The 13,645-nt window shown below is 35.4% G+C and overlaps 1 protein-coding gene across 3 annotated transcripts in view; it reads left to right on the top strand.

Moving 5' to 3' along the window:
- st8sia3 (ST8 alpha-N-acetyl-neuraminide alpha-2,8-sialyltransferase 3) overlaps positions 1-3,544 on the top strand; it is a 59,576-nt gene extending 56,032 nt beyond the window's left edge. For 2 of the 3 annotated variants that reach the window (XM_079586512.1, XM_079586513.1), the window contains one exon: positions 1,842-3,370. In XM_079586512.1, the coding sequence (XP_079442638.1) occupies positions 1,842-2,124 (283 nt within the window). In that variant the 3' untranslated portion in view covers positions 2,125-3,370. Of the gene's footprint in view, positions 1-1,841 lie in introns of all 3 variants that reach the window. The other variant, XM_079586511.1, reaches the window with a different exon arrangement.
- The last annotated feature ends 10,101 nt before the right edge of the window (positions 3,545-13,645 follow it).

Raw genomic sequence — 13,645 nt, 5'->3', positions numbered from 1 at the left:
GGTATTAACAAGCGATTTTTATTTGTCATTACTCCATGCCCCATATACTAGCGTTATACTAGCGTTATAGGCTAAACTGTTTTTAGAGATAAAACTATTTACATTCGATAATCATGAAAACAAATCTCAGATAACGGTTGACTAGGTAACAATGTGTAATTAGACCAAAGGTTCATTTTGCACCGGAGTTCTCCTTTAATTGCTAGAATTGTATATATATATATATATATACTGTATATACCAATTCTATTGAAATTCCACCAATATGGAATTCTATTTATATATATATGTTGGGAGCAAAATTATATCATATTTTGAAATGAAATATTTTCATTTTATGACATTATGATAATTTACAAATAAAGGTTTTGTCTATGAAGTTTTTGTTTTAAATATAGATGTTTTGTATTGTTTAATAATGTAATAATATAATTTTTAAAGGGCTTTACACTTGATTTTTTTACATTATTGTTGACACTGATAAATACCATAATGCATTCGTTATCGGCCCGATAAGAAAATTTGGCCAATATATTAAAGCTGATAAATAATATATTATCTCCTTCAGCTGAGACTCTTCAGATGCGCACTGTTCATTATGATGATTTTGAATTGCTTGAAATATGATTGAAATCACTTCAAAAAAGGAAAAAAACAGAAAAGTGAACATGTGCAGCGCAAGTCTGTCATATCGGCTACTTAATATTATTATGAGAACATTATAATTGTGTGTTTGAGACGTGGATTTCAATGATGAGACTTTTGTTTTTGTAATCAGGCTCTCATAAGTTATATAACATTTTTGATTTAGATTTATCGGCCAATATATCGGTTATCGGCTTTCAAATACAAAGAATTATCGGTTATCGTATCGTCCAAAATGTTCATATCCATGCATCCCTAATATATATATATAAGTATATATAGCCAAATGCTCTTCAGACCTACAGATAGACTATATCAGCGAATACTTTTTGATTTTGTTAATCCTATTTCCAATTTGTGACATTGCAAAATATGCAAAGATAGTTTGTTTAAATCAGAACTGAATGTAAAAGAAACAATGCAAACTATATTTTCAGATGCAGTTCCTCTTGTTTATCTGCAGGCACTGGAAAACGAAGGCTTGAGACAGAGCGTCTGTCATATTGGCTATATACTATTATAATGAGAACATTATAATTGTGTGCTTGAGACATGGATTGTTTCAGGCTCTCAAAAATTATTAAAAAATTTGGATTCAGATTTATCAGCCAATATATCGGTTATCGACTTACAAATATAATTAATTAACGGTATCAGGCAAAGTTTTCATATCCGTGCATCCCTAATATAAATATATGTATATTATGTATATATCACATGTTTTGTGAGATTCATCCAAATGCTCTTCAGACCTACAGATAGAATTTAAGACTAATTTTTAGGCATAATTTTTCTGTTATGCCAAAAATCATGAGGATATTAAGATCATGTTCCATGAAGATATTTAGTAAATGTCCTACCGTAAATATATAAAACATGTATTTTTGTGAGTGAATGCAGCACAATCGTGAACATAAATGCACAACTTTAAAGGAGATTTTCTCAATGTTTAAATTTTTTTGCTCCTCAGATTCCAGATTTTCAATAGTTGTGTCTCGACCAAATATTGTCCTATCCTAACAAACCACACATCAATGGAGAGATTATTTATTCAGCTTTATATGATATATACATCTCAATTTTAAAGAATTGACCCATGTGACTGGTTTTGTGGTCCACATATCAGCTAATACACACTTATTGATTTTGTTAATCCTATTTCTAATTTCTAATTTGTTCCTCTTGTTTGTCCTCAGGTACTGGAAAACGAAGGCTCTGTCCCCGAAGCGCCTGAGCACGGGGATCCTGATGTTCACGCTGGCCTCGTCCCTGTGTGACCAGGTGCACCTGTACGGGTTCTGGCCCTTCGGCTGGGACCCCAACACCGGCAAGGAGCTGCCGTACCATTACTACGACAAGAAGGGCACCAAGTTCACCACCAAGTGGCAGGAGTCGCACCAGCTGCCCACCGAGTTCAAACTGCTCTTCAAGATGCACGCGGACGGCGTCCTGAAACTCAGCCTGTCCCACTGCGCCTAGAGGTCAGAGGTCAGGGTCAAAGGGTCTGCGGTCAGGACTCAGGGTCGTTTGGTTCGGCTAATGGACGTTTGTGGTGATTCGAGGTTTTATTTCTGCAGACTATCGACATCAAGCTCAGATCAGTGTCAGTGACGATGAGGATAGTTGGTGCACTCTAAAAAATGGGTCCAATTTTGGGTCAAATATGGAATAACCCAGCTATTGGGTTACATTTTTAAAATGCACTTTTAATCCAACGTTTGGGTTTGTCCATATTTGACCCAAAATTGGGTTAAAACAACCCAGCATTTTTTAAAGTGCACTTTTTGTGAACATTAAACAACAGCATCATGTTATAATATAACCACGATATAATGCAAATATTACTAAAATATAATGCACATAAAAGAAATGCTTTCATTTAATATCCCTGTGAAGGATTTCTTTGAGTATATATATATATATATTTATATACAGACCAAAATATGAGGCGAACTTACGTATGTCACCACCTAGCAACCAACAACGACACCCTAGCGACCGCTTAGAAACACCCTGGCAACGACCCACAGCAGGCAAACACCGATTTTCTTCAGAGGAATCTAGTTTTGTATATAGTGACAGAGGATAAATGTATGGAAGCTTATTTCTGCCATGGAATAAAAAATATAAAAAATCTGAGGAAATTTTTTTTTTTTTATTCCGTTGTGGAAACAAGTTTCCATAAAATCAAAACACTATGCGTATTTTCTGCATGCCAGGTTTATGCTGGTCTACTAGGTTATGTTTCTGAATTATTATATAGACGCAGTTAAGTCTAATCGAAGCGTTTTAAATTGGACACGACCCATGTCAATCAATCAGATTGCTCCAGTGGGCGGGGCATTCTCAGTGAGAGGCTCTGATTGGCTCGTGAGCTGTCAGAGTTCTGCAGAAATATCGATGTTTACTTTACGCATAATTCAGGAATATAAGGGTTATGAATTATGTCATTTTATTTGTGATTGATTCTGTTCATGAATGTGTACATATTACGGTATTAACACACATTGCTGTGTGTGTGTGTGTAAGACTGAGTGAGTGTGTGTGTGTGTGTGTATGTGTGTGTGTGTGTGTGTGTGTGTGTGTGTGTGTGTGTGTGTGTGTGTTTGTGTTTGTGAGTGTGTGTGTTTGTGAGTGTGTGTGTGTTTGTGAGTGAGTGTGTGCGTGTGTGTGTGTGCGTGTATGTATGTTTGTGGATGTGTGTGTGTGTGTGTGTGTTTGTGAGTAAGAGTCAGTGAGTGAGTGTGTGTGTGTGTGTGTGTGTCTGTGTGTGTGCGTGCGTGTGGGTGGGTGTACACGTATGTTTGTGTGCGTGGTGTGGATGTGTGTGGCTGTGTGAGTGTGTGTTTTTGTGAGTGTGTGTGTGTGTGTTTGTGAGTAAGAGTCTGTGTGTGTGTGTGTGTGTGTGTGTACATGTATGTTTGTGTGCGTGTTGTGAATGTGTGTGTCTGTGTAAGTGTGTGTTTTTGTGAGTGTGTGCGTGTGTGTGTGTGTGTGTGTGTTTGTGAGTAAGAGTCAGTGTGTGTGTGTGTGTGTGTGTTTTTTTGTGTGTTTGTGAGTAAGAGTCAGTGTGTGTGTGTGTGTGTGTGTGTGTGTGTGTGTGTGTGTGTGTGTTTTTGTGTGTTTGTGAGTAAGAGTCAGTGTGTGTGTGTGTGTGTGTGTGTGTGTGTGTGTGTGTGTGTGTGTGTGTGTGTGTGTGCCCGCGCTGAAGTCATAATGTGCATGTGGAAAACCAGGTCAGTGTGAAGTGTCGTGTCTTTAACATTTATTCCTCTTTTATTTAAATACAGTCATTATATAGATGATAATATAAACACTACATGTGTGCTGTTAAAGATTATACCGCAGTTTCTGTACGACGTCATGAAGCTGAAGCGAAAGCAGAGACACAGATTGTAACCTGAACAAAAACATCTTCAGTCTTCATATGAATCGCCAACAATGAAGCTTCATAATCATTATTTGTATGATGCATTTAATGGTGTTTTATTGCATTGCAGTTATTATACTTTATATTGGCCGAAGATGTTGGTTATTCAGTCTGACGGTGATCAGTCCATCAACCGGGACATGCAAATTTGTTTTTGCAAGACCAAGCGGATTAACAAACAAATTGATTGGCTGAGATGATTAACAGACGACGTGATTGGCTGAGACAGTGGATACGGTCCAATCCCTGATCATATTACTGAGGATCCATTTGCAGAACGCTGAGCGTCTAAAAAGTTGGACTCGGTTGTCAGTTTGATTAATCTTGTCTTGCTTATTTGTCTGTTCAACACTGACAGAAATGTTCTTGAGTCATTTCTTTTTCATAAATGCATATATTGTATGAACACTGAACATAGAGAAGTGTAAAATCAACATTACAACATTTACCAAAGAGCTTTCCTCGCAAAAGTCTGTCAGCTGACGTCTGAAAGTCTCGAGGGCCTCGCTTCTTTTCCCAATGTACGGTTAAAGTGAGATAAGTGAAATTAATTTAAAAAATATGCAAAAGGAAAACATTTTAAATATTGGCTGGCCGCTTCCATAATATAAAAGTGTTCACATCCAAACTTAATTAAGATACAACAATATTTCGATATCATGTGTTGTTTTTCTGATCCAGAATCTAAAAGGTGAGAATTTACCGTTATTTACAGTACACTACTATTCACAAATGTAAATATTTAATATCAAGGATGCATTAATTTGATAAAAAGTTACATTTATGATGTTACAAAAGATAATTTTCAAATAAATGCTGTTCTTTGGAACTTTCTATTCATCAAAGAATCCTGAAAAATAAAACATATCACGGTTTCCACAAAAATACTGTTTTTAACATTGATAATAATCATAAATGTTTCTTGAGCATCAAATCATCATATTATAATGATTTCCGAAGGATCATGTGACACTGAGTGGAGTAATGATGCTGAAAATTCAGGAATAAATTGCATTTTAAAAATATATTCAAATAGAAAAGTTATTTTTCAAAACATTGCTGTTTTACTGTATTTCTGTTCAAATAAATGCAACCGATATGAGAGAGCGAGTACCGACATCAGAACACGGTTTATTTTCTCATGTTGATGTTCAGTGTTGTCCAGGATAGTTTTAGAAAGCCTGTTTTAGACACTCGACCTTCACTGGGAATCTTTCTTTCTGTTCTCTGACTGTAAACACACATTATCTGTATATAATACTCTTTCCCGAAGGAACCGCACAGAATCACTCCGGACTCTTCTTGAATGTTGAATGCAGTTTGTTGTTTTGATAATACCGACTTCTTTTGATTGTATCTGTCTTTGTTTCCATGTTCTGAATGTGTTTCGATTGTAAGACGAGTTTTCTGATGTGTTTCTGACACCATATCTTGAGATCACAAGTATCATTTAAGAGAAATTTAAAGTGCTCCTATTATGCTATTTTACAGGTTCCTAATTTCCTACATTAAGTTTACACGCATCAAAGATCAAAACACACTTTAATTTCCTCATAATATCCACTGCAGGATCTGCTGTTTTCTCACAGTGTCTGAAACGCTTCATCCAATCACAGCAGAGCAGCTCTCAGAGAGGCGGGGTTTAGAGAGACTGAATCTACCAGTCTCTCTAAACCCCGCCTCTCTGAGAGCTGCTCTGCTGTGATTGGTCAGACGGCACAGTCTGCTGTGATTGGCCAGAAACTAAACGCTCATTATCATATCTGACTCTCAGCTCTTGATCACGGTGATACGAACAGTAACGATGGCGTGGGTTTTACCGTATCAATCTCATCAAAGTGGATTTGCTTTGTCAGCAGAAAACAGCGTCTTCTCGACATGAACAACACGAACCAAACTCTTCCAGTCTCAGATACACGACAGTGTTTGAGGGCGGAGCTAAGAGACGCTGTTCAGCCAATGAAAACCACAGATTGGCATTATGCAAATTAGTAACAAATCTACGTACGTTCAGCAGGAAGAGCGACTGGAATTACTGACTCGTTAGAGGTTCAGAATCGCTTCTTTTGAGGGACAAAAACTTAATTTATCTGAACTTTGAGACTTTATTACATTCCACTGCACTACTTTTCAATAGTTTTTCAATGTAAACACGCGCTAGACGGACGTATTTGACCGTTGCTCTCGAATCCCGCGTCTTTTGTGGCGTCTCGTTCTAAAAACGCGGCACTCAAGTTATAGTTCATCTTTTAAAAAACGCATTTCTAGACCTTTTTTTCAGCAAAAACACATTTTGTGTGAATTACTGACGACTTGTTTCTGGCACTGCAGAATTGATTTGACTCTATACACTTTGATTTTTGAAACTTTGCAGACCTTTTACATTCACAAAACGAAAGGTCATGTTCGAAAAACCATAATAGGGGCACCTTAAGCGAAACTAATTGTGTGTGTGTGTGTGTGTGTGTGTGCGTGTGTGTTATTTTCTAATTCTTTAAATGTGGATCACTTCGATTGTAAACGCAGAACTAAGCTCCTGTCGATGTTTGATTGTTTCAGAGAGAATAAACTTCAGTTTCAGACATCAAAGTTGTGTCATATATGTGCAAATTAATATTTTACATCACTACTAACCAAACCTGATGTCATATACAACATTTTGAACTATTAATGATTATTTTAATTTCATTTAACAGTGTTTTTAAACACAACCAATACTCTGCACAGTGTCCAGCGTGTAAAATAGATTTATCTGCGGATGCTTCGATTGACGGTCTAATGGCCATCAGAAATATTCCTTAAGCAATCATTTTTTGGCTGTTTTGTTTACAGTTATGAGTCATAAATCTGGGTTATATGGCGAGGACAGTTCAATACTTCACCATTAAAGAGGATGTTTAAGACGAAATTTCCTTTAAAGGTCCTTCTGAACATGATTTAAAACACAAAACGTCAATCAAAGACAACAACACAAGAGAAATGTTATTGATAATCCATGCGCAGAGGAAGAGGAAACATTGATCACCGACAAGCATTTTTTTATTTTTTCTAATGTTTGTAATGCACTTCATGGATACATAAAATTGCTTTGCCATTAAAATACAGCAACATATACACACACAAAGAGAAAAGTGGAAATCTATAGTTATATATATATACATGTATATTAACAGGTGAAACCCGAAAAATGAGAATATGGTGCAAAAGTTCATTTATTTCAGTAATTCAACTTATAAGATGAAACTAAAATATTATATAGACTCATTACATGCAAAGTGAGATATTTCAAGCCTTTATTTGTTATAATTGTGATGATTATGGCTTACAGCTTATGAAAACCCCAAATTCAAAATTATAATATTGTGGAAAAAAAATCATAAGCTGTAAGAAAATCTAAATTATAACAAATAAAGGCTTGAAATATCTCACTTTGCATGTAATAAGGTCTATATAATATATTAGTTTCACCTTTTAAGTTGAATTATTGAATAAATTTTGCACGATGTTCTGATTTTTCCAGTTTCACCTGTAAATTATAGACATCTCACACATTGTTTTATTAAATTTAGTTGCTTTACGTGAAATGAATAGACGTGGCGTGTGTCAGGCTGCGTTTGGCTCTCGTGTCTTCTTTGACCTCTGACCTTTGAGCCTAAAAAGAGAGGTCAAAGTTCAAACAGAATGATGTAACAACCCCTCGGCTTTGTCTCTTTAGATCCTGCACTCACTGTCTGCAGAAACGGAGAAATATATTTTATTTCCACGCACAACTCATTCCCTGTTTTATTGTTTTGATCAATATTTCTGATGTTGTTATGGCTTAAAATGTACTATGGGCAATCATCAAAATTCTTCATGTTCAAGTATGATTTAATATGACTGGCTATCTCTAATGCAGGATCACATCGGGATATGCAGTCGGATGTGAAATATACAGTTATTAATCTCTACACAGACAGACTGTACAGTTTCTTTGTGTTAAAGTGGAGGGTTTGTCTGGTATATTTCATTTGTGCGCCGCACGTTTCTGCTTCTCCATTTATAGAAAATCAATGTTGAGGAAAAAGAAACGCAGCAAACGAACCCGTTCCTTTCTCTGCTCATGAAGGTTTGTGCACATTTTCTGCTTTTATGATTAATGATGATTTTGAGACTTTAAAAAAAACAAAGTCTACGTAAATTTATACTATAATTGGTAACAATTTACAGTTCAAGTGTTTGTTTATTCACGTATGTATATTTTTTATAATATATATTATGTTATTAATGCATTAACTAATATTAACAGATGAGACCATGTTGTTGATAATAATAATTGATAATAATAATACATTTTGCTGTAAGACATGAGCAATGGAAAGAGTTTGCGTTTTACATTATTCTGAAGACATCTTAATTACAGTCTGCTGCATGCAATGAACAATTAAACATGTTTTGTTCATTAGAAACACTTTAATTTGAGCTCTGAGATCAATAATAAATATATTTGGGTGTGTCACCTCACACTGATATTCATCAGCCGAGACATAAACATAAACATGACTGTACACAACCGTTTCTGTGGCTCTGAGCAAAAGATGCAAACCAGCTTCAGATAATCAATACAACTCTCTTACACACACACACACACACACACACACGCAGTCAATTGTATTGTATTGTATTTGACGACACAAATGCGCATAATGACACATTTATTATTTCAGATTTACTTGTATTTTAAGCATTTTAAATTATTACACATGTAACATATTGATGTGGCATCGCTAATATTGAGAGTGTTAAACGCATTTATACAATAAAGAAGAGATAACCTGTAATTATACATGATTTAACCCATAAAAAGAGTTAATACACTGCATGTACGTGCATTTTGACCAGTTCATTTAGATGTTACCAGGTTACCTTTTTTTCCAGTGTATAATTTACATTTTTAATGCACAATTTAATATTTTAATGAGTTGATTTTTTTTTTGGTCAAATGTAGATTTTGTTCAGTAACACTTTACAATAAGGTCCCATTAGTGATATTAACACTGATTAATAACATCAATGAGCAATATATTTGTTACAGTATTTATTCATGTTTGTTAGTTAATAAAAATACAGCTGTTTATTGTTAGTTCACATTAGTTCAGGTCCATTAAATAATAATATGAACAGATGCAACTTTTTATATTTTAATAATGTAATTAGTAGTGTAAATGTTGAAATGAATATCAAATGATTTAGTTCATGTTAAATAATATAGTCAATGTTAACTAATTAAACCGTTGTAAAGTGCTATTTTTATATAGTTGTAGGGTTTTATAATATGCTAGTCTATTATAGTAAAAATTAATTTTCTTGTCTTCAGTGAATATTATGTAAATCATAGAAAATATCAAAGGCTCAGATTATAACTTTAGCGTTTATTAGTACATTACACACATTTGTCTATGATATTCTGTGTATTTAGACACATGTAAGAGGACTGGAGAATCTGCCTGTGTGTCACGGACACGCTGAGGTGAAAGTGTCGAGGGTTAAAGGTCACGGGGCCTGAAACACAGCAAGCAGAGCACAGCCTTTCAGCAACACTGAGTCTGACATGATGAACATATCGCGTGGAAATAAATATGCAATAGAGACGTTATCATCATCATAACAATATGGAGGTTTTCTTCTATACACGCACGGACATGTTAAACCGCTCACACATGAAAACAAGAGCAGTTATTAATTAACCCTGAACACTCAAAACAATCAATATGATCATCAGAGAAACATAAACCCTCTCTGCACCATCACACACACTTTCACACTGACTTCAGCTCTAGATCACAGCCAATACACACACACACACACACACACACACACACACACACACACACAGGCCTATACATTCATGCATGCAAATGTGTCTTATAATATCGTTCCCTCATAGGCCTATAGATATATTCTTAAAATGCGACAAACATAATCACATGTAAACGGCGTATAACACAATATTAAACGTTATTTAAATTACTTGGAATTACATGTGAACGTCATATTTAAGGAAGGAATAAAAACACTGATAAAAAAGTAATATTATGTCGGATATTAACCTCGTGTTGCGTTTTAAAACTTTTTTTTATAAGCTCAGAATTAAGTCTTTAAAATAATGCAATATTTTAGTCCAGTAGGTTCATAACAGAGAAAAAGAATAGGCTAATAACCAATAATCCGGGACATAATTTGAAGTCGTAAAAAAAAAAATTCATATTTCTATTTTAATGCATTACTTATTCAGTCTGATTTCTCCTGCTAAAAACAACGCGAACATTGAATTAATGCCGTTTTCTGAACACATCTATTGCACATTATTCTCAAGTGAGACATGAGTCGTGCAGATTTACGTGAAACTTCCTAACTTTAGTCGAATTTGATTAGATTTTTGTTTTGTTTAAATCTCTGCGCACCTGTTAAACGTTTCGTGTGTATGTGTGTGTGTGTGTGTGTGTGTGTGTGTGTGTGTGTGTGTGTGTGTGTGTGTGTGTGTGTGTGTGAACATGTTTCATGTTTTCTGAAAGTCTCGTGACGTGTAAAAACCCCCACAGGACTTTCAAATCTCTTGTGTCTGCTTATTAAAAGTGGTTTGGTTTTGTTTGGTCAGATCTCGAGGCCCATGAAGATGCTGGGAAAAAAGGTAAATAATACTAAAGGTAAATAAAAGGGTAAATAATATTAAAATACAGTAGGCTATAGTATCATTTTCGCTGCATGGACAAAACGGCACAGATATTATTATTAATAGCCTATTATTAAATTAATATGATAGGCTATGTCACAAAATGCACAGAGCGAAAGAGATAATGTTGGCATAATGACATTATAATGCATTTCTAAACCCTCAAACAATCTCATTTATCATTCCAGAAGTGCTGCACGTGTTTCTATAACGCTGTCTATTCAAGAAAATGACATTTTAAATACGCAGAAATCACCGAGAATATCCGCAAACTACATCTCAGTTTTCAACTAGCTAAATCACCCAAAGTATCATTGAGCAGCATTTATTGAAGAGAGCAATCGCATGTAAAATATGAAACGATGTTAATATGAAAAGCAGTAATTCAGAAGGATCTGTTTCTCACGCACGGATGTGTCTCTTGTAAACGCGGTAATTGGGTTTGTGACTCGCGCTCCTGTAAAGGTCTGGAGAAACGCGTCCGCGTGCGCGTTGACGCACATAATATAAGCATAAACAGCATTGCATCTTATGACTGACAGCACGAGCGTGTGTAAAGTGCCAGAGGAAAGTCCGAGACTTACCGAGAGCTGCCGGGCGGGTCACTGAACAGATGCAGAAACTGACGGTAACGGCACACGGTCATCACGCGGTCCGAGGCGCAGGGATTCTGATCGATACACAGCAGATGGCCGGAGTGAGGCAGCACGGGGAGAGAAGCCCAATCCAACAGTTACTCGGGCCTCTTTAGCTTTTGCATGATGATAACAAACTCAAGTGTATTTAATTTACACACCTAATCCATTCAGATGAGTTAATCTCATCACATCTGAACATCTGTCTGAAGCTAACTACTGCGAGCCTTTCTGCTCTATAGTTTCGGTGATTTATCACGTGAAGCACAAACTTTGATCACAGTATTATATTGCAATCAATCTTAGAGGATACGAGAATTGTTTAGCATTTTAATGGGTTCAGATTATCTAAAATGTTTAAATATGTAGGCTATTTTATGCATCCAGTAAATATGCATTCATATCGGTTTAACCTGTACACATATTTTTAATAACCACTGATGAGTTAAAGCATTTTAAATATGTTGTCAATGTAGGCTATTGGTCATAAAAAAAATGTAACAGTGTTTTTATTTTATTTAGAAAGTATTATCAGATAGCCTAACAATGTATATTTTTGTTATCATGTTTAAAGTAAAATTGTGTGTCAATTTAGTTAGGGAGAAACGCATGTAGTTTTTAGGTTCTATAAAAGTTTAAAAACACGTTCTAAATAGAACTTGAACTTCCGAATAATATCATTAAAAGTCTTCTTTTTTAAGTGGACGTTTAATAATTTGTCCTCCTTTTAAAGCTGGAGTATAAAGTCAGTTGATTTTGGGGGTTTAGAGTTTTACATGCATTTAGAAAAAGAAAAAAAAACGTGCACGTTGGATGTCTCTCTCTCTCTCTCTCTCTCTCTCTCTCTCTCTCTCTCTCTCTCTCTCTCTCTTCTTTCAAATATCGATTTTCTTTGACATGAATAAGGGCCTTTTTCAGTCAGTGATTCTTCGCATTGTGTCGGAGTGTGCCAAAGCAAAGCAGCACAAAAACACCCGAGCAGAATCAAACTCTTCTGTGTCCGACACGGGATTTGCTCCAGTCGCGCGCGGCAGGTACGGGCACTTTTCCTCCAATTTGTGGCAGCTGAAAATCCGGGAAGAGTCTTGTGGAGACCCCGGGCCCCCGCTCCTCCTGCTCCTCATGCTCCTCCTCTGACAGCTGATCAAAAGGAAAATAGGTCACGCTTTTCAGACTTCTGTCGCTCATCCTTAATTACAGTCGCTTTAAACAAAAGCAACATCTGCGCATCCTCCAAAGAAAACAGCAACCGGCATTCGAGAAATCTGTTACTTCTGAATCACTTCAAGCCGGATCAGACCATAATGCGCGTGAAGAAGTTACTCTGCGAGAGCATTGATCGATTTAGACTAACTCGGACGTGAAAAGGATCAGTGCTACTGTGAAACATGTAGAACTTACTAAAAAAAAAAGTATTATAGGCCTACTGCATATTTTTTTAGACACCTGCATTTAAGAGTGTTTCGATGCAAAATAAAGCCTTAAATCAACCCGCGCAAATTTACTACAAATACAAAAGAGAAAATTCGGCTCGTATTTACAGTGTGTGCTATCCTTATATTTACAGGCCCATTGTGGACTATACAGCACTGTGAAATTAATATGCATAATTCATCTTTTAAATAATAATGTAAAGTAGGCCTTGGTGTAATGAGCCCGTGATAAATGATCAGAAAACACGAACAAAAAAATATGACTTGACAATTAAGCATGTTTATTTAACTTGATTGAAATCTGATTGATGTTTAGATAGATATATAGATAGATAGATAGATAGATAGATAGATAGATAGATTAGTTTAAGTACAATCAACTTGGATGTTTAAGTAATTTAAGTTAAATTACATTAAACTGACTTAAAAAAACAGTTTAATCTTGTATAACTTATAAAAAAAGTTGAAAATTGCTTAACTTATTTGAATGAGTTAAAACAATGTAAAACATTATATGTTGTTGTTGCATTAACTCATTGATCATATATTTTATTATACAGTAAGATAGTTCTACTAATCCATCGAAGGAAAAAAAAAAACATAAACATGCACTAATTTGGCCAATAAGCAAAATACACACTAATGCACACAATTAATAGGCCTATAGAATAAATAGTAGGCCTACATTAGACGGGTTTTTTTTTTTTGCATTTGTTATTTTACGGTTAAATTGCACATGATTTTGTATGATTGTGTTTATGTGAATGATATGTGTGTGTAGAGGATGAAC

This window comes from Phoxinus phoxinus (assembly GCF_949152265.1).
Source record: "Phoxinus phoxinus genome assembly, chromosome: 17".
Lineage (NCBI taxonomy): Eukaryota > Metazoa > Chordata > Actinopteri > Cypriniformes > Leuciscidae > Phoxinus > Phoxinus phoxinus.
Note: the sequence above shows the minus strand (reverse complement) of the source record. Positions and strands in the feature narration are given on the sequence as shown.